Source organism: Lagopus leucura, unplaced genomic scaffold, assembly GCF_019238085.1.
Source record: "Lagopus leucura isolate 7727_CA_CO unplaced genomic scaffold, USGS_WTPT01 Super-Scaffold_100016, whole genome shotgun sequence".
Taxonomy (NCBI): domain Eukaryota; kingdom Metazoa; phylum Chordata; class Aves; order Galliformes; family Phasianidae; genus Lagopus; species Lagopus leucura.
The window spans coordinates 15,649,589-15,670,997 of record NW_024962270.1 but is presented as its reverse complement, the minus strand read 5'-3'; the positions used below and the strand labels follow the sequence as shown (position 1 = coordinate 15,670,997).

At 49.3% G+C, this 21,409-nt stretch overlaps 1 protein-coding gene across 1 annotated transcript in view; it reads left to right on the top strand.

The window, feature by feature from the left end:
- The window catches only part of MAMLD1 (mastermind like domain containing 1), a 75,088-nt gene extending 56,360 nt beyond the window's left edge, over nucleotides 1–18,728 (top strand). The window contains exons 3-5 of the mRNA XM_042876525.1: nucleotides 14,919–15,065; nucleotides 16,539–16,620; nucleotides 16,906–18,728. Coding sequence (XP_042732459.1) covers nucleotides 14,919–15,065; nucleotides 16,539–16,620; nucleotides 16,906–17,924 — 1,248 coding nt within the window. The 3' untranslated portion in view covers nucleotides 17,925–18,728. The remainder of the gene's footprint in view (nucleotides 1–14,918; nucleotides 15,066–16,538; nucleotides 16,621–16,905) is intronic.
- Nucleotides 18,729–21,409: the final 2,681 nt, after the last annotated feature.

Here is a 21,409-nt window from a genome sequence, read left to right as displayed (position 1 = left end):
TCCCTTATGCTCTTTTGGGGTATTGCAGTTGTGAAGCATCCAGTGGGACAGGGAAGGAAGGAACCTTCTGGAGGGAAGGACAGCTGTGGGCAGTGCAGAGCTGCAACCTCGCCCCAGGTTGGCGGCCTGTTACAGGCAGCCTGCAGGTCTCATTTTGGTGGTGGTGCCTGTGAAGCACCTGACAGCGAAGTGCGCTTGACCCAGCTGTTCCCAGCAGAGCTTTTCAGAGCCTTGCAGAAGTGTACAGGTTCCCAGGCACTCAGACTTGCAGATTTGCATCCATCTCATAACCCAAAATTGCCTGAACCTCGTGTTTGTGAAGGACACAGAGATTTTCTTAATTGCTTTCACTCCCGGATTTTAAAATGTGAAAGTGTGTCTCGGTGCTTTAGCAAGGAGATGCCCACCAGCTGCAGCTCACCTGCTCTGCAGTGCAGGACACTGCTGCTGCTCAGCCAGCCTTCCTGCTTCTCTTCACCTCCAGCAGCAATGTCAAGCTAACCCAATTCTGCAGCTGGTATTGAGTGCCAGAGGCGAGCTGTGTAAATGTCTCTTTAATTCCTGCACTTGCAGAATTTCGTGTGTATTTTTCCTCCAGTTCCAGTGACTCACAGAGTCCTTGGGGCGGAGGCAGGGGAGAGCAAGAAGGCTATAACCCCAGTCTGATTTACTCATCTGCTCAAGCCAGTCGTCAGTGAGCCTTTCCTCTTTCTATCCGCAAAGATGTTGCCTCTCAGGAGCCTGTTTGGCCTCCCAGTTATAATTACGTCACCAGCAGTTTTGCTCTTGTCTGTCCCCTGAGGCCAGCTGCCCCTCCTCTGCTGGGTGCCATGCCTGGGGGCGGCAGCAGCTTCACAGCCCCACACCGCCGCTGCACGCTGCATGCCGGCCTGCCTGCTGCCTGTGTTCCATGACGTCCTTCGTAGCATCAAACAGAAGCGGAGCGGGCACTGGAGCAGGTTTTTGGCACGTTTCTTTTTGGGCATGTAATGGGCGCCGTGCTGAGGGCTGGAGGGCACTGCTCCTGGAAGGGAGAGAAGCAACCGGGTGCTGTGGTGGTCAGGGGGATTTGTGTCTGTACGAAATGGATTCAGAAGTAAGGTGCATGTAAGTGACTTTCATTTTTTAATCTGTTCAGCATGCAGCCTGCAGTTAGATTTGAATTAAAACCAGCTCCACAGGCAACAAAGGCTCTTGAGCCTCGTTGCTGAGACCGGAAATCCATTGTGGCATCCTGATTAGTGCTGGTGAAATCAGAAACCTCCCTCAGTGCCGATAGGAATCTCGCAAATGAGAGTATAACCTGTTAATCCTGAATTTGAACAAGAATGATTATGCAACCCCAAGCCAAGTCCAAGATGCACCATACCCGTGTGCCCCTCCACCAGCAGGAGCTGCTGCTGGGGAAGGGTGGGTTCATACCCTGCAGCAGCTCCTGCATGCAGCCCTGCTTTGTGCCAGGACTTTGGGGCCAGAGGAGGAGGTGACGCAGGAGTGAGGCTGGGCGGTCTGCATGGGCTAAGACTAACACTGGGACTGCTGCTTCTGTGCTGCAGGACAGAGCCACTGGTTCACAGCCTTCCTCGTGCTGCTGCCAAAGAAAGGGAGGGCCATCCGTGCTGATACAGTCCCATAATAGTGCCTTCAATTGTGGGTAACAGTAGGTTCTGTTTTGTCCCATGCTAATAACAAATTCCAGGGTATAAATAACTCTGCAATTAAAACAAAATGCCTAACGATTTACCATTTAACACCTATGCAGTCTGCTGGAGCCTTGGCTTCATGAGAGCTCTGCTCCTGCCTTGAATATGGTGTAATTGTTTACAAAGAACACATGGATGCTCCGGTCATTAAGAAATGCCAGCTGGGGTGCACAATGGCACCAGGGAGCAGAGAACAACTAGAAAATCTTGTGCCGAGGCTGCAGAGAGCTCTCACTTCAGAAGCACTGCCACTGTTTGCTTTACCACTTCTGTAGCCGGGCTTGTGTGTGCACAGGGGGAGGTGGGAGCTCTGCACAGCCGGGAGAGCCTGCGGCACCCAGAGCTGCTCCGCGGGCACAGCACACAGACCGAGGGCAGAAATGTGGGTCGGCACTGGTTTGGGAGCTGTGAGACCTGAGTTCTGTGACAGGCTGGGGCCGGGAGCTCTTCAGGGCTCTTCAGAGGGTGACTTGCCCCAGACACGCTGCGTGGAGGTGCAGCAGGGAGCTGTTCTATCAGTGAGCCGGGGCTTGGCACTGCCTGCAGCGTGGGCCATCCCTCTGCATCTCTGGGAGCAGCAGCTGTGGCGATTCGATGCACCGAAGTCGTGCTGCTGCTGGAAGTCATAAAGATACCTGAAATAGCTGAGTTCTGCCTTAGCAAACATGTTCACTTCGGTCCTGTTTTTCCAGCGTAGTGGCTGGGAAGCACTTACCTTTGATGGTGCTCCTCCACCTCCCCCGCCTTGAGCAGCACCTGCTGGGGGACAGGCTCTTTCCAAGAGCAATACCGGCTGGCTCCTGCACTAAGTAATGATATGTTTAGCTGCAATACATGGAAGCTGGGGATGTCTCGAGGTGGTAGTTATCTGGAGACTGGTAAACAGAAGAAGGTAAGATCGGAACTCTAACTGAGAAGGCTTGTTTGGGTCTGAAGAAAAGAACTGTGAAACCAAATAATAACAGTGTTTGAAAAAATCTGCTGTTGTGTGTCTCATGCCAAAATCTGAGTTATTCTTACAGGGGGCTCTAAGCATCTTTTAACAAGGAGGTGAGGAAAAGGAGCTCATTGTCTGCTCCTTGTTTTCATACTAGGTAGAAGTGAACCAGGAATCCTGCTGCAGCTGAGTTTTTCCCAGAAAAAGGAATTTATTTCACATTCACTCAGTGGAGAAAAGCTTCCAAACAGTCTGTACCTAGATTCTCTGTAAGAAGTGCTCTCGAGGTTTCCAAGAGTTCATGCAGGCTTCTCTACAGCCTGCTTATATCAGAGGAGCAGCATCCTGATACAGTGTTTGTTCTCCCAGCTCTAAACAAGCCACTTGTATTTTAGAATCAGAAGTGTTTCAGTTGGAAGGGACCCTTAAAGGCCATCTGGTCCAACTCCCCTGCAGCAAGCAGGGACTTCCACAGCTTCATCAGGTGCTCACTGCTTGGTCCAGCCTGACCTTGAGTCTCCCCAGGGACAGGGAACCACCACCATCTCTGAGCAACCTGTACCAGTACCTCACCACCCTTAGTATAAAAAACTTCTTCCTTATATCCAGTCTAATCTCCCCTCTTTTAGTTCAAAACCATTTCCCCTGGTCCTGTCACAGCAGACCCTGCTCAATAGTCTGTTCCCTTCCATCTCACAGCCCCTCTAGATACTGACAGGCCGCTCTCAGCTCTCCCCACAGCCTTCCCTTCTCTGTGCTGCACAGCCCAGCTCTCAGCCTGTCCTCGCAGGGAGGTGTTCCATCCCTCATATCGTTTTTGTGCCCTCCTCTGGATGCGCTCCAACAGCTCCGTGTCTCTCCTGTGCTGAGCACTCCCCATCTGGACGCAGCGCTCCAGGTGAGGTCTCACAGCACGGAGCAGAAGGGCAGATCCCCTCCTCGCCCTGCTGGCTGTGCTGCTTTGGATGCTCCCAGGATCCGGTTGGCTTTCTGGGCTGTGAGGGCACAGTGCTGCTCATTCCAGCTGCCATCCACCAGCACCCCAGGTCCTCTTCAGCAGGGCTGCGCTCCATCCTTACACCCCCCAGCTTGCCCTGGTAGTGAGGGTTGCCAACACCTTGCACTTGGCTTAGCTGAAACTCATAATGTTATCCTGAGCTCCCTGCTCAGCCTGTCTGGGTCTCTCTGGATGGCATCCCGTCCCTTGGGCATGTTAGCTGCACCACACAGCGTGGTGCCATCTGCAAACTCACTGAGTGGGCACTCAATCCCACTGTCATCAATCTCCATCTGGACATTGAGCCATGGACCACCACTCTCTGGGTACGATCTCACAACCAGTTCCTCATCCACTGAACAGTCCACCCATCAAATCCATATTGTCTGTCCATATAGTTTGGACAGAAGGATGTTGTGGGGTACCGTGTCAAAGTCCTCACTGAAGTCCAGATAGGTGACATCAGTATCTCTTTTTGTCCACTGACACAGTTACACCATCATAAAAAGCAGCAAGGTTGGTCATGCAGGAGGTGCCACCGGTGAAGTCGTGCTGGTTATCCCATATCACCTCCCCCTCTTCAATGTGCCTTAGCACAGCTTCCAGGAGGATCTGCTCTATGATTTTCCCCAGCACACAGATGAGGCTGATAGATTAGTAGTTCCCTGGGTCATTTTTTCTACCCTTCTTAAAAGTGGGTGCGATATGGCTTTTTTGCAGTCCCTGGAGTCTTCACTGGCCACCATGACTTTTCAGATATCATCAAGAGTGGCTTGATGACTGTGTGAGCCAACACTCATGGGATTCTGGGATGCATCTCATTGGAATCCACAGACTTAATTTCAGGTTCCTCAGATGGTCACAAGCCCGATCTTCACTTTATGGAGGCAGAGAGGATTATCTCCATCAAGAAATGAACGGAGATGTCAGCAGTGGCAGTAAGGATCCAGGTTCAGAACTGGCTTTTCCAACCTGGCTATCCTGACGTAGAGAAAGGAATTTGTCAGTCTGCTGACTTCAGCAGGACACCTGCTGACAATCTGAGCACTTCTGCTTGGAGACCTCAGTGAGGATGTGGAAAGTACCAGGTCAAAAAACTGAAGCCTTGGTCTTAAAGTGGAGCTGTTACTTAGGTCTGACAGCGAGTACTTCTTTGGTTCTGAGGAGTGGTTGGAGCTGCTCCTGGAGGGCAGCGGGGGGACTGATTTAATGCTGCATGTCTTTTCTGCTTTACGCTGAACTCTTAATTATGCCTGCATTTCACTGCAGATTAGCAGTGAGCGCGGTGCCGAGCTCGAGCCCCTGGGGTGCAGCAGGCGTGCAGCCCTCGTTGCGCCAGCCCTGCTGCTCGCTCCTCAAGGACACAGGCGCGCCATTACGGTGCGAGGACACTCCGTTTGCTTTTTATTCCTCTTTTACATCCCTCCCCCCGCCCCCTTCTTCTTCTTTTGTGTAATCGTTGCAAAACAGGAACAAATGAGTGTGTCACTTTAAACCATGAAACCACTTAGTCCGTAAAGACAGATTTGGTGTCTTTGTGCTGGCGGTGAGGGGCCAGCGCAGCACTCCATAGTGATCCCAGTGTTCCTCCCTGCCCCTCACCCCCCCGCTCTCCACCCCCTCTGCAGCCTCGCTCTGTGTTTGCCTGCCTCTGTTTTTGTGGTTGGGAACCAGCAGAAGAATGGAATGGATTTAATGATTTGTTGGCTGCAGTGCCGGCATGATTAAGTCAATAAAGCTGCAAGCTGAAAACAGACAGTGTAGTTACAGTATATGACTTTAACCTTGTTAATGCATGTTTATGTCCTCCTGCCCACTGTATAGCTGTATGTTGCATAAAGGAGATCTGACCAATCTTTAACCCATTAAATAATTCATAAAGTGAGAGCAGACATCAGCTACTTGCAGAGCGGATCAGTAACCATGGGGTCAGCAATAACTTTGGCTCCCTGGACCATATCCAGCGTGTTTAAACTCCGCTGATGTCACCAGGCAAGCTTCTAACCTTAATCATTTGGATGTGAACAAAGGGAAGTTAACTGTTGACACGCAGTGTCTCTGCAGAGGAAATGCTCGGAGCACCCTGCAGTGCCGGGGCATGGGCCAGCCCCAGCCTTCTGCTGTCTTTTGTGTGCTTCCTTGTTGCCTCACAGCAGAGCCCTGCTGGGCCAGCTGCTACCTGCGCATCTCCTAAACTCCTCTCTTACGTGACCAAAACGCACAAAGTTACGGGGAGGTGGTGGACCTGAGAAGAGGGTGTTTGTAGGTGCCTGAGTGTTTTTTCCGTCATGGATAAATTTTGATTTGAAAGGATCTCCTGCCTGGTAAGTGATAGAGAATGGTCTGTGACAGGGCTGGAGGCAGACTGAAGTCAAAGATGCAGGAGAGGGCATAGTGCAAAGTGGGACTGTTCTCACTGAGGTGAAAGCTCTCACCGTGCCATAGCAAGCTGTGCCCATGGCCGTTGCAGCGCTGCTCCCGCAGCACGTAAGGGGTGAGCTGTGGGGCTGCAGGGATGAGCCACAGGTCTGTGGCTGGGCTGCGCTCTGCTGAGCTGCACTGCCAGGTCAGAGGCCCCAGGGGACCATTACATGTTGGTGTGGTTCAGTGCTGTTCTGAGGTGCAGCTGGCTGTGGCCGGACCCAGGGGTGGACGTAAAAAGGACATGACAAAATCTTGTTTGCAGTGGGAACCAGAACAAGGCCCTCACTGGGGAGAGGGCAAAGTGCAGCTCGGACCGCAGCGTGGCATGGAACCCGGCCCCTGCTGCTCCGGGGGCCGATCCTGTTTGGGGAGAAACATTCATGCATTTTGGGGGAAGCTGAGACGGAGAGAAATGAAGTGACCTGTCTGCAGGCACCTGAAAGAGCTACATATGGTAGAACTGGAAACCAAACCTGGTCATGCGAGCCCTACTCCATAGGGCCAGGTTTTATCCTGTGACTAAGCCATGAAGCAAACTCACCTTTTGAGATCATCTCCTGTAGGGGTGGCTTGGGAGTGTGCCTTTAATGATCACATTTTCTGCATCTCCTTCTGACAAGCTGCGTGCTCACAGCCTCATGAGCCAACCACTGCTGTCAGTCCAAAGGGAAGTTTGCTTGTGCAAGGGAAGTCATCACTGGCTCACGTGCCTCAGTGCACATCTCGTGCGCAGGTGCGCCTGCAGGCAGCCCTCTGGGATGTGCACATCTGTCCGAGTGGGGCTGCTGGGGCTCACAGAGCACACAGTAAAGGCTGTCGCACCATTACTCAGGAACCAGATGGCTGCATGCTGCACAGCGTATCTCAGAATCACTCTGTAAGCCCAGCGGTGAATTTTCCGATGCCCCAAAGCGGGCTGGGGGCACTGCTGCTGCTGCTGTGCTGCAGCCAGGCGCTGGGCCGAGGCGGATCCCTGACTGCCACTGGTTGGTCTCAGTCCCACACTTATCTCCTGCCGCTTTATGATCGCACTCATGAGAATTCTCACACTAATTTACCTGGCTGTTCTGGGGGGAAGGGGTTGGCTTTGCTGTCATCTGGAGCAGCAGTCTCTGCTTCAGAGAAGGTGCTCCACAATTTCTGGCGTGTCACATTTGATGCAAGCGGAAATTCTGTGTTCTGTTCGTGTTCGGTTTTAGCCTGCAACTTGGTGTGACGCATCTGAAAGTCATTTCTAGTCGGTCTCTTGATTTCGATGGACAAGCCTCCAACCACCTGGTAATGTTTTACCCTCTGCAGGGTGCACAGCAGCCGTCATTGTTGCTCACTGGCTGCTGGGTTTCTTCTGCTTGATGCAAAGCAGTCTCCCAAGCGTATGCTAATGCTGAATGGGGGGGTCCCAACTTCTGACCCATTGCTAATACCCTACAAGTCACATGAAGCTATCAAGGATCCTTGAGCTGGAGTTCAAAATGCCTGCGTTATCAGCAAATAAACATCACTAATTGCCTCTAATATGTCACGCAATGGTTAAATGACAAGATCCTTATTAATATGCGTGCATATCAACCTTTTCAGTGCATGTGAGGGGGAGTATGAAGTGGTAAAATTATTTAAAATTAGTGGGGAATATTTACAGGAAGGCATAAAGAACTGTCAGTCGAGGAAAGCAGCATTTTATGTTCTTGTCCCGGATGACCTTGTTCCAAGGACAAATGGGAGCCTGATGAAATGAAGCTGCAGATGGCTAGTGAGCTCAACTCTGTAATAATGAAATGACACAGGAAAAAAAATGAGACATCTACAGTTTGTAAATACAGTCTGAATGGAAGGGGAGAAAAGGAATTTTTAGGGGAGATGGAGCCGACTTGGTTACAGCAGTTCGGCTTCGGGTGTTTTAATAACAATTTCCATTTTAAAAAGTAATGGTCTCGCTCCTTGTTCTCGGTGCTCAAGGTCACCCTGTGTATTTTTTCACGCGGTTTTAAAACTTGGATCACGAGGACTACCTGTTCCTGGCTTGTTAGTGTCCACTGTTTCAGCTTACTGCTGCTCAGTGGATTTTGTTTGCTAAGTTGTGGGGCAACTTTTAGCGCCAGATTGGGCAGCCCCGATTATAACCGCGTCAGGGGTGTGAATGGTTTCATCTGCTGGGAAGCGAAGTGATGCTTTGTGCAGGTTTGCAGGCGGAGCGCTTTGCCAAGTGCAGTTATGCAGCCAGGTGGGCTCACGGGGCTCAGCAGCTGCCCTGCAGCCTGAACCGGTGCAGGGAATTTCGGGAGCTTCAGCTCAGAGGAATGAAGCGATTCAATGCCTTGTGTGACCCAGAGCACCGCACTGCAGCTCACAGTGCTCCGTGGAAGTGGGCTTGTGAAGGACTCACTTGTATCGTTAGAAACCAGCAAAGATCTCAAGATTTCCAGGCTTGGACTTTGTTAGAGTGAAATCTTCGCTATTGTTTGGTGGGATATTTCTGTTCTCTCTCCAGCCCTTGAATTCCCCATGCAGCCGATGCATTTCTCCCAGCAGGTGCTGAGCTAAGCCAGCTCCCTTTGCATCTCAGCCATGCTCTGTTAGGGAGCACGCCTTGACGGAGCACTGTGGTGACTCGAGTCAAACCACTTTACAGACACAAGATGCTGTAGTTTGTCACTGCAATTCGTGCAACCTTGTAAAGACAGGCAGAAGGACTGCCGGCCAAAATTGGGTGAGATAAATACAGTTTTAGATTATCTCATTGAATTTATAGGCAAGCTGCCCTCCATGAGAACGAGAGCATGGTGTCAGGGGTTGGAGAATCATGATAGCTGTACAAGCCAAATAGAAATATTTTGATCTTTGCAGAGTTCAGTTTTGTGTCTTGACTGTATGTTACACAGACACGTACAAAGCCCCTGTCTCTGTACCTTTGGGTCTCTATGCCTAAAGCCAGCAGTCGGTCTGGGCCAAAGGATCTGCTTGCAGGGGGTGCTGGAGGCTCGCCCCGTGCTGCCGAGGAGCTGTGTGCCCTGTGCGCCCACTCTGTGACCCGTGTTGTGCATCAGACTCCTGTTTGCCATGCTGCCTGTGAGGCTGGGGTGTTGCAGTGCTTGATTTCACCTCGCGTGCTCCAGCGTACATTTCCACCTAAGAGAAAATTGCAGCTGCAGTAGTTCACTCGGGATTATTCTGACTTTCTGTTATTGTGATTGCTGCTTTTGTTCAGTGGCGTGTTTCTGTTGAACAAAACCAGCTGATATTTTTGATATTTGCACAGGAGTTTTAACTAATTTGTTTTTGTTTTTGCTTTTTTTAAAAGGGGACTCTGTTTCCATCTTACATCTGGGTGTGTTTTGACAGGTACTTTGGGTACTCCGGTTTTGTTGGTTTTGTTCTGTTTTTAATAGCGTGAAGGAGAGCAGCCATAGGGAAATGGGGATTCCTTCTGTGCTGCTGAAGGGAGGAGCTGCTGGTGCAACTGCCAGCCAGGTGTGGAGGGCTTCTCTGTCCCAAGCGGAGGAGGACAGCCTTTCAAGGAAGCTGTGCATGCTTGTGAATGAGCAGAAAGAAAAGCTGAAAAGAATTTTCTTTTTAAAACAAAACCATATACTTATGGGTCACTTACGGCCTTCAAACAAAGTCTTTTCCTGATAGCCTCAGGATAGTCTTAGAAACCTGAGTCTGCTAGCATTTCACATGCTCGTGTATCAAGGAAATGGGTGAAAGATGGGTAGAAAAGGATCTGCTGGGCTGCACAGCTTGTTTTATCTGTGTCCATACGTTTTGTTAAAACAAACAAGCAAACAAAAAGCTTTGGAGCATTTTTGAACTGAAAGGCTCAGTTTTATCTTGAAGAGCATCTCTGAACTGTGGGCAGAATAGAGGGAAAAAGAAAGAAAACTTCCGAAGAGCAAACAGAGCGTTTTGTTAAAGGCAAGTGGCAGAGCAAGAAGCATGCAGAGCCCCGAGGACGGGGGGAAGCAAAGCGTAGCATCTGACAGACAGTGCTCTGCCCAGTGACCTGGTCATCCCGCCTGCTTCGTTTGTGTGCCTTGGCCACAGAGATTCAAAATGTGAGTCTGTAGCTGGGCCCGGTGTCCTCCTTAGTGCGGATGGCATCACGGCTTGCCTGTAGCCACAGCAGGTCGTTAGACAGCCGAGAGTCTTTTGTGGCTTCACTGTGGCCCAAGACGCAATATTCACAGCCATGCGATGCTGTGGGTGAGCCAGCTTGAAGCGCGCTGCCGTTCCAGCAGTTACCTCGGCAGTCTTTGTGCAGTGCTTGCACCTGGCTGTCGTGGCTGTGGCCTTAGGAGAGAAAACCCACTGTGGGCACGAGCGAGGGAGCCTGAAACCAGTGGTTGCATTTCCTCAGCAGAGTGCAGAACTCTCTACACATAACAGATGTTCTTAAAATACAGAACAAAACTCAGTTAATGAAACTTCACCCCACCCCTAGAGAGCATCTGCCCCTGCAGCGAGTGCAGATCCACTGAAAGGATTATTTATTATTTATTTTAAATTGTTATTTATTATTATTCTATTTCATTTCATTTTTTTCCATGTGATGTCTTGGTAAACGCTTCGACTTAAAGCTATCTTTGGTCACAAAACATTCAACAGCATAAAGCAGTTTTTCCACTCCTCTTACCTGCAGCCAACATCTACCCTGAGCTACCCATTCCCTTTTGTCTTTTCCTTTTATTCTGCAGTGCTGTGGCTCTTTTCCTTCTGCTATAAGATAGGTGATTACTAGAGTCAGCTGGATTCCCCCTTTAGCGTGGAGGGAATCTTTCTCAAATCAGTAATGCCTTTCGAAACTTTTTAAATGCAGCTACTGTATGAATCTTTTATTAGAAGCATTTCTGTTCCTCCACTGCTGGTAATACTTTCATATGGGAAGTACGGTTCTTCACCTACTCTGCAAATATCTCCTGCAGTTCACCAAGCCGGGTGTCTCTTGGTAACCTTGCTGTGACCTGCTTATCTGTTGGAACCACAAAGAACTCTGTCTCTAATTAGTCCATCTGTTAACTATTGAAATTCACGGCTTGGTTTTATTGTCTGGGTCTGTAACGTAATGCAGAGCTGTCTCACCTGGCAGCTTATTCCTTATAAAGCACATGAGCCATTTTGGTGCCGACAGCTCTCTCTACAACATGGACAAATGACTGTCCAGGAGCCTGCAGTCCCCTTCGTGCCCCTGCAGAAATAAACTGTACATTTCCAATTGCTCTGGGCTCAACTCAGTAGAACATGTGAATTTCTTGGTTATATTCTTCAGAGTTACGCTGTACGATGTAGCAGATGGGGAAATTTAATAATAATAAATGAGTTTACTGTTTTCACACAGTCTTAAAAAACAATGAACACTCTTTATTAAAGAGGGATTTTTACGTATTTGCCAAAGTGTGATCAGAGCTCTAACTCAGATCCTCAGAAAGTCTTGCTTTTAAATCCTTTTTGGACTGTTTGTTAATGAGGATTCAGAGGAATTAGGGGCCATAAATTGCTTCATTCTCACTTAAGCGAAGCCACAGAAGTGGTTGCTGGATGTCTGTCTGAGTGGTAGGCACCGGTGCTGATTCGCTGTGCTCTTGTGGAATGGCTCATCTTCGTGCTTCCTTACGGCGGTTGTGCATCTCCTGTGCGAGGATGTGAAGGCTGGGTGGAACAGCCCACCAGTGATGTTGGAAGGATGCAGACCCATAGCAATAGGCAGTTGTTCTCAGTGGGAGTGTTTGCACTGTGTGCCCGAATGCTTTTTTGGACCAGACCCGCGCTCATACAGTTGGACACAGCCGTTCGCAGCACAGTCTAGCAGTGTTCCCTCCTGCGCACGCTGGGCTGTTGTGACAGGCCGCTCTCGCTGGTGTGTGCCGCTGCTTTCCCCGTCACCATCAGTGCCTGAATGCAGATGCAGACAGTAGGCGTTCCTGCAAACCTGCAGCCCGATTCTTTGCTCCTTGCTCTTGAGGTGAGCACGTTGGATCCCCAACTCTTGAACACTGGAAAGCCCTCAGCACCGTGCGGGAGCTCCAACCTGCCGTGTGGCCGTGTGCCGAGCAGCAGCAGCACATGCTGTCAAACCCAGCGCTGGGTGCCTGCCATTGCCTGGGGATTCTGCCGATCTGATGGGTTGTTACAAGTTTCTGGAGGGAAAAGTGACCAACCCCCACCAACGCCCGCGTGCAGACCCGTATGTTTTGCAGATGTGTGTTTGCTCCTGCTGCCAGCCTTCCCCGCTGGGACAATGGAACCCTCCTCTCTTTGCTCCCCTCGTGGCTTTTAAATGGGACGCTCTGAAAGAGAGTTGAGCTACGTTTATGGCGTGTTCGGCTGGGCCATAATATGGGAAAGTGATGTTTCTTGGGGAGTGCTGAAGAGGAAAAATGCTTCGAGTTCATTAACCTTTGGTCCAGATAGCAGTGTCCTTTGGACTACACCAGAGCTATTCTTAGTGTTTACACAGTTATTTGTGATTGTAAGGGAATGCAGTAGTTCCCACTAGTGGCGAAAAGAGAGAACTTGTTGTTTTTTTTAGCTTAACCTATATGTGAACTGTAGATGGAAAGATTTTGAATTCATTCCTCGTGTTCCTACCCATGCTATTTTGTCCTAATTTCCCCAAAAGCAACATTCAGATGTATAGGTTGTTTCTTTATCCGCTAATTAAGTGTTATACAACTTTGCTCTGAAAAACTCAGCAACCCATTCTCTGCATTTGCAAATGAACTTTGCCGATTGTCGTTATTGCTGTAGGGTGCTGCAGAAAATCCCATACAATTACGCCGCTGTATTGCCACGGTGCAGGAGCCGCAATCAGTAATGTGATTTACACTTCTTTGCCATTAATAATATGGAAAAATCAACGTTATTTTCTTGATGATGTTTAGGAAGAATTAGAATGAGGTGGACATGATTAGGCAAGAGACTTTAATGTTAATGACTTGTTAATGCGATAGCCCTGAGCTAGACATCAGAATGATTGTCCCTGCACTAAACTCGTTTGCTTCAGTAAGCACAGACCCTCTGCACGCAACAAGACAAGTTGGGAGGAAATTGGATAGATGGCAGGGATTGTGGTGGTAGGAACATTTCGGTGTCTTTCATGTGCAGAGTACACAAACTGAATCCCTGCACTTTCAAATATTCCCCTAGAGGCAATCTGCATTATTCAGAGCTTAACTGTGGCTACAGAATACTGTCTGACATGAAAGCAGAATGCTGGCTTTACATGAACTCTCATATTTACATCTGTAGTAAATCATATCTACTTTTTTTCCTCCCCTCCCTCTTTTTCTGTGGGAGAGGGAGTAAAATGGGTAGGAGGGAAGGGGGAGGAGGAGAGTTGTCCAGCAGGATTGTAAGCAAAGCACCAGTAATAAAGTCTAGTCTTATGAGACTGCCCATGAATAGGAATGATAATGAGACCGGTGATGAGCTGCAGGTTTGTGTCTTTTAGTAAATTATCTCCCAGGCATTTACATTTCATCAATTGTGCTTTTGCATAATAGGCCGAAGAGCTACAACAAAAGGAGGTACCATAAAAATGAGTAATTTCAGTGACCTTCTTGGTAATCGCCCTTACAAAGAATGTCTGGGAAGGTGCTGGGTCGTTCCTCGTGGTGAAGCTGCCGTGGAAAGGCACCCTGGGCCCGAGGAGCCTGCCTGCTGATAAATGTCTTGCAGTGCTTTCTTTTGGCCACCCTGAAACATGGCTCGTATCCTGTTTTCTCCATCTGAGCATGCCTCTAATTGTCAGATGTCAAAAGGCAACTACCATTTTCTTCTTGCTTATCTCCTGATAACATTGATTCTCAAACAAAGGATGTGGGCTTCCATTCTGAAAACAAAGGAAGCACTGCCTAGCTAAGGACGCTGGATATAACATACATACCTCTCCCTGCCAATAATAACAAACCATCGTAAATAATGTAGAGGCTGGATGTGAAAATGGAGGAAGGGGGATGTACTGGTGCTGCTGTGCTGGGGCATGGCACTTGCAGGATCACTTGCTTTCTTGTCCTTGATGTGGCCTTGATGTCTTCCCTTGTTCTCTTGTATTTCCCTGACAACTGGCCAGCTTGTCAGATATTTTGACTTTTTTTTTTTTTTTTTTTTTTAATTCTTCTGCCCTTTGGAGTTGTGTTCATGGTTCATTTTTATGCTATTTTTTTTTCTCATTCCCCACAGTGCTCTTTAAAGGCAAGTCCTCAGCTGGTGGAAGCCAATACAGCCAGGAATCGAGAGAGCTGTTTAGTACCTGGCCATGATCTGACCCTGTGTTTTTGTATGTTCTCTCCTTTCACAAGTAGCTCCCTCCTTCATTGCCCCGCCACAGAACCCACAGGAAGCATTTCAGTTCAGGTCCAGCTCTTCCTTGTCTTTCTGGGTCTCTGATCTGATATTTCCTTTTCCATTCTTCAGCCTTCAGTTTTCTGTTTTCTGTTACTGTAGGTTTCTTCTTTATATCCATTTATCAAGTCCTGCCTGATACAACTTTCCTTATGTCTTTCAGTGTAACAGTTGGGGAACTGGTGGGAAATATGATGCTTTACTCACATCCCTTCTGTCAGCTAGGCAGCCACGTGAGTCCAGTAATCGTAGTGAATCAGCCCCATAGCCCTGGGCTGGTCACAAAGAACTTCAGGTTCATCTTTTGCCTCCCTCATTTCTTCTTGTGCTGACCCCCAGAAGGCAGAGCAGTCACCTGGCGCTTGCTGTCACACTGTGCCACGTGGGTCCTTGTGAACCCACAAGGTGTTTGGCACGAACAGACGAAGACCAGAGAAGAGGGCATTAGCAGAGAAGAGAAAGGCTCCTGTTGTTGTCTCCCTGATGAGATTAATTTTCTTTTTTTCATCTTTCTTGGCAGGATCAGAATCCTGGACTTGTTGCCAGACTTCAGGAGCCGGGCTCTGTCCCAAGTGGAGGCGCTGTGCCGGCACCAGCCACGGTGAATGGGTACACCATGAGGAACCATTTACTGAAGCAGCAAATAATGAAACGACAGCTGATGCAGGTACAGTGCTGAGTGCTTCTGTGGGTTCCTGTGCCATCCACCTCACTGGAAGGACAGGACTAACTGGAATGGGAAAATCACCAGTCAGCAAACACCGAGGAGTGACCTAGGAATTGCTGGGTTGAGTCAGACTAGGGCTGTGGTGCATCCAGGCTGTTATCCCTAAAGGAGACCAGGGCGAAGTGCTGCTCAGCAAGCCTGAGTTCAGCTCTACCCATTCGTGTGCAAGGAAAGAATTCACTCATCTCTGTATCCCTGCTGTCGTGTTGGTCAGCCTCAGAGCTGGAGGAAAGATGCTGAAAAGGGAGGCTTGAAGTACGAGGCAGGCCAAGGAGACACGTCCTTCTCTTTCTCTTTGATTCTCTGGAGATCTCCCAGAGCAGATGATAAACCCAGTACATCCAGTACTGGACTTGGCTGTTCTCATTGGGGACAGAAGTCCCAGTGCAAGGCTTGAAACGTGCTTTGTGAAGGAGCAAGGGTGAGGGAAGCTCACGGGGGCTGTGTGAGGCAGCACTGAGCTTGTATCTCTGGCTTTCTGAGCTGGGTTTGTGGCAAGGCTCATTTCTTTGCTGGGAAATGATGTGAGAAGCAGTTCAGTAAAACTCTCAACTGTCCTGTTCACTGATAAAATTCCCTTCCAAAAACAACTGTACCTCATTGTCATCAGTTGGCTTCAAGCTTATCTGAGCTGCTCTGGCACAATAGAAGTTCAGCAAGGCCTCAGCACCATTCGTGGGAAGTTCCCTGAGTCACAGCTGCTGTCCACAGCAGGGACACGAGCGTGGTGGTGGGCTCTGGGGTCAAACATTTGGGGAGATGAATCAGGGCACTTGGAGAAAGCCAGCAGTGCTCTGCTCAGGGAGCAGCTTCTGGGATCCAGGGCTTCTTGTGGTTCACTGCTGTGTTCTGGTGAGGAGTGGCAGCTGGCACCGCAGGCAGTCCACGTCAGAGAGCTGTTCTGCAGGCAGGGTCGCGGCCACCAGCAGCCTCCTGTTTGGCATTGCGTCCCTGAAATGCTGCTGCCAACTCTGTTCACTCCTAGGCTCTTGGGCACCTTTTGTCCCCGGGTCAGGTACTCCCACGCACACATGCAAACAGCCCAAGAGGCGCTGGGGAGACACCAGGATTTCTCCAGCCTCTGGCAGCGCCATACTTCACTCATAAGCTGGTGAACACGAGGGTCTGTGTGTTTGTCCACCTCCCCCTTGGCCTTGAGCTGCCTGCACAGCTTCTGCTACAGTCTGCACTTCCAAATGCGGGGCTGTTTAAGGACACCTCTGCAGAAAGGGGGCACGTGAGCAATTAAGATCAGCTCTGAAATGAACTGAGTGAAATGAAGTCTGGGCCGAGTCTCATCAGAGGGATGTGTGAAAGGTTGTTAGTGATGACAGTGGCTGCACTTCGAATGTCTGCTGCCATTTCTGTTTGTCAAGAAACTGCAACCTGACTGTTATTCCCCTTGTTTTCCAGGAAAAGCAGAGACAAAACATTCTGGGAGTAACATCTGAGCAGAGGAATTTGTTTGCAGCTCAACAGATCAATCAGTTTCAAGGTAAGGGGGGAAGTGGCTTGCCTTGCAAAGCTTCAAGGAGCCAGAGCCTAGGATCTGATTAAATACTCAGTGTTTAATCATTCTCTGCATTTCCCATAAAAGTATTTCCCATTTTATCATATATCATGAGATTTGCCCACATCCTTATTGCTTCAGTAATAACTCGTCACAAAGCACGCAGAGCCCAGGTGGTAGAAGCTAAGCATGGAGAAGCAGCCATTAGGGATGTGCCGTGTTTTTGGGGTGAAGGTGTGCTCACCAGCTAACGTGTCTCTCTGTGTGCAGCTGTGCAGCAGCCCATTCCTGCTGACTGCAGCCAGCCAATGCCAGCCCCTCCGCCCAACCACCACATGCTGCCATCGAACCCAGCCATGCTCCAGAGCACTTTGGGCACCAGCATTACCCCAGTCACTGCCAGCCAGAGCAGCGGAACGATGGTGATGATTCCACACAACCCTGGCAAACAGCAGGCGGTTTTTCCACCTAATTCCGACTTTAACATCCCGCTGCGGCCAAGCCAGAACTCACTGGCCATGAACTCAGGGTGCCAAACCGTACACAGCCACGCAGCGGTGCAGCCGGGCATGCCGATGGCTGGCTTTAATTCTGGCTCCTTGGTGAATCACTCGGCAGCTCAGCAGCACTTGAGACAGCCGAGTGTGCCAAGAATCCCCAATGTCTATCCCAGCTCCTCTGCCCAGATGTGGACGCCGACTGCGGTGCCAAGAATGCCAAATCAAAGCCAAATGGATACCAGCATGCAGCAGTTCTCAAGTAACGCTCTTTTCTCCAAGCAGAACGTGCGACCAAGTGCATCGGGTCAGCAGTTCTCCCAGCAGGCTGTAGTGCCGCCTAATCAGATTGCTCCCGGAGTGCAGGTCAGACAGATGCAAAAGCTAAGCATGGGACAGCCTGGCCAGGGCTTGAGCTCAATGAGTAATCAGAACTTGAGACACAATTTAACCAGGGGACCGCTGCCAGCTATGAATGTTATGAAATCGATGCCACAGGGAGTGTCCAGCTTTAACCAGCTCAATCCCCCCACGGGCCTCGGCCCACCAAGCTACCCCTCTGCGGGGCAGCCGCCCGACGCCTTCAGCAGGATGAGCGCGGCTGCCGAGCTGCCGCAGTACGACTTCGTGCCCCAGCACAGCAGCAACGTCCTGCCCGCCAACTGCGCTGATACTGACTTCCTTGACTCGCTCATGAAGAGCAGCAGCAGCAACGACGAAGAGTGGTTGAACAATCTGACAATGATAGATGACATTTTGGGGCAGCACGCTCAGAGCTCCGGACACGTGTAGCTTGGAGGGAAGCAGTCGCTTTGTAAATACCGTACGTGTGACTTTCAGGTGCGGCTCGTGGCCCGTGAGAGCTGCCACTTCTTTCAGTACAGAGTGAATAGACTCAGCCAATTCTTTGCCTGCATCAAAGTTTAATATTGGCAGTTTTTCATATCAGTGTATATATTTGAATATTTTGTAAATTATGTTTTCCTAAACCTTAAATGTAGAAGTATTTATACTTCTTTGCTGGTCTGTTTGTAAATAAATCTATAGCATAACTTTTGGTTTTATTATAGGGATTTCATTATACCTTGTTATAAATATGCAAATAATATTGTTAGTTTCAGTAATACTGTGTATTACAGCATAAAATACTTATGTTTTTGACATAACTTAACACATGAACTAGGGGTGTCATTGCAACCAGACTATGCAGAAACCAAGAGTGGCATCTGTTCTCCCGCATCAAGAGCAAAGATGGAAAAGTCGCTTTGAAAACGAACCAATACATGTGAAAGGAACTGCTGATCGACTCGTAGCTCAACCCTGCAGCCTCACAGAGGGGTGTGGGTCCGCCCGGGGCCCCCAGCACAGTCAGGAACCTGCCGGCAGGGATCCGCTGCAGGATCAGGGGAAGTCCTCCACCCGGTACGCTCCGGTGTGCTGACTTGGCATTGACAGCGCACCTCCCGTTGTCCTGCAGTGAGGGTGCACTTGTGACGCTGCGGCTGTTGACAGAGGTGCATGTGCGTGTGTGTGTGTGTGTGTATATGTGTGTGTGTGTGTGTGTATGTGTGTGTGTGTGTGTGTCTGTGTGTGTGTGTGTGTATGTGTGTGTGTGTGTATATGTGTGTGTGTGTGTGTATATGTGTGTGTGTGTGTGTATATGTGTGTGTGTGTGTGTCTGTGTGTGTCTGTGTGTCTGTGCACCACAGCCGGCTGAGGGGCAGCACGTGGTGACGCGGGTAAGGCGACGATGCCGGTCTGACATCGCCAAGGTTCCCTGGCCGCCGTGTCCTTCGGTTCTGGTTTGCACACCTCTGCCGTGTATTTTTGTAGCGTACAGGTGATTTGTTCCTGGTTTTAAGGCTTTTCATAATTTCTGTTTTAATGTGAGACTTTTTTCAGGGGAAAAGTCTATAAACATGAATAGTTAATTTTTGATGTTTTTCTGTCAGCTACTATACTGTCCTATGTATATTTAAGAGTCTGTTTATAAAAGATTCGCTGTACTGTAAACTTAAAATGTTCATACTTTGTGTAATCATATTTTAATAGTCACATCATACTTCGCAATACATTTGTAATATAACGTCAGCTTCAAGCACAGAATGTTTTTTTCTTCATACCATAATAAACTGCCAGGGGAAAATTGTGTATATTTCATGTGCTCATTTCTTAGCTACAACGTTCTGTACCTGCCAGTATTTGAACTAATTTGATTTGCCCCCAGATGCTATGATGTCAATTTAGTTATGTGCACAAATATGTGTGCTTTAACAACCTTAACGCGCAGATAGCATCTAGAACTGTCTCATCTAACAGAACCAGCAGCCACCCCAGATTTCCAGGGCTGATGGGGAAAGTGAGCAGTACTGCCCTTCATCCCTCGCGTGCTGGAGGACATCACCTGGGGGATTGCGTTCACATTATCCATGCTGGAGGAAGGTGATGGGTGAGGTCAGCCCAGCCTGTGTGAACCCTTCCTCTCCAGAACGGTTTCCTCCAGAGCCAGGGACAGGAAGGAGCTCCTGAAGCTACAAGAGAGTAGGGCTGGAGGTCGGACAGGAGCGCACTGCTGGTCTGTTCCCAAACAGCCTGGTCCCACGAGGGGTGCGGGTGTTTGAGAAAGCAGGGCCAGGATGGGAGAAGCCATTTTTTCAAGCAAAAGAAATTGGCCCCACCAAACAGTTGCCCAAATTAAGCTATAAAGTCAGCGAGGCTATGAATGAGAAATAAATGGCTGCCTGCTTGCAGACAGCAGTGAGGGGATGAATGCCTCTGAATAAGTCTGTGACGGGGACAAAGGTGAGTTTGTTTGGCCATGGAACTTGGCAACGCTTCAGCAACTTTTCTGCTGTGAGCCATGCCCTGCTCTGAGTGTGGGCCTGGAGCCGGCACGGCACGCAGGGGGATGGGAGGACTGCTGCCCACAGGCATTTCTTTAGGATAGTAAGAAATATAACAAAAACAGCCTATTTTCATTCCTCATTTTGTTTTTGGCAGTGAACCTTTCAGTTGCGCAGAGCTTGGGTAACATGCTGGGTGGGAATGTCTTGTGAAGCCAACTCTTTCCCACCGAGTTTATGAAGCACTGTTTATTTTGTACCTGAGTTGTGCACCCATTTGTTTGCACTCTTTTTGTCTGGTGTCGGAGCTGACAGAGCTCCTCTGCTCTCCATCTCAGGCCCTCGTGTCTCAGCAGGGTGCTGTGAGGAGTCGCAGCTGTGCCACACTCTGCAGGTAAGTGCTGTGTGATTATCTGCGGTGCCTCTGTGGGTGATGGATCTCAGTGCACCTCAATGGCATGAGCCTGGGCTGCTCTTCTTCTGTGTGAGCTGTGGCTGTGGCTGGGCAGGATGCCTCCATGTACAGACTGGCCATGGGGAACCTCAGCAGCTGCAGCACAAGCCCTGCACCGCTGTTCCGCAGCAGTCTGTAACAGGCAATGATTCCATCACAATGAGTAGTCTGCTTTTATCCTGCAAAAAGTACCTTTGTACTTCGCCATCCCTTTTTCTTCTCTTGTTCAAGTGTGAAAATGCCCAAAGTCTGGACCTTCCTTTGCTTCCATGCTCCATATCACCAAGAGCAGTGGTGCAGCAGTAAGGCAGTAAGACTAAGCACATCGGCAGGGTCAGCCTGCGTGTGCTGTGGCAGCAGAGCACAGCTGGGGACACACGTCAGCTCAGCCTGCAGCCCAGGCCCACTGCATTTGCTGCTGTGGAAGCGCAGAATGGGTTTAGATTTCTAAAATAGTCACAGGAATGAAGCGTCCACTGTTAAAAGCTGTCATTTATTTCCCAAACAAGTTACGTCACCAGGCTGCCCTCGTAATTACAGCCATGAAAACAGAGGCAAAGCAGTAAGCTTTTTCCTCTTGGGCTCTAACATAACATCAACTACCTATAAAGGGCAGAATTTCCACAGTCTTGAGCTCACTAAGAGCTCATTTGTCTGAAAGGTTAGTGGCACAGGTAAGTCAGACTTTAAATTCTGTACTTACTATGGAAAAATCCTTGTTGATTGTATCAATCTAAGCCAGCCCATTTTTTACAAAGTCAAAACAGAAAAACACACTCATTCCTATAAAAAGAAGCACCCAGAGAGCTCCTAGGAACAGAAGCCACGGGAGCCCATCAAGCAACTTCCCTGTGCAGCCCAGCCCTGACTTATGCAGAACCTGAGCCGTGCTGCACGGTGACTCTCCAGGATTGATTACACGTCTTGCTTAAGAAGCTTTCAACAAAGGAAGCCGTGCTGATGCTGAAGTGTAAGGTCAA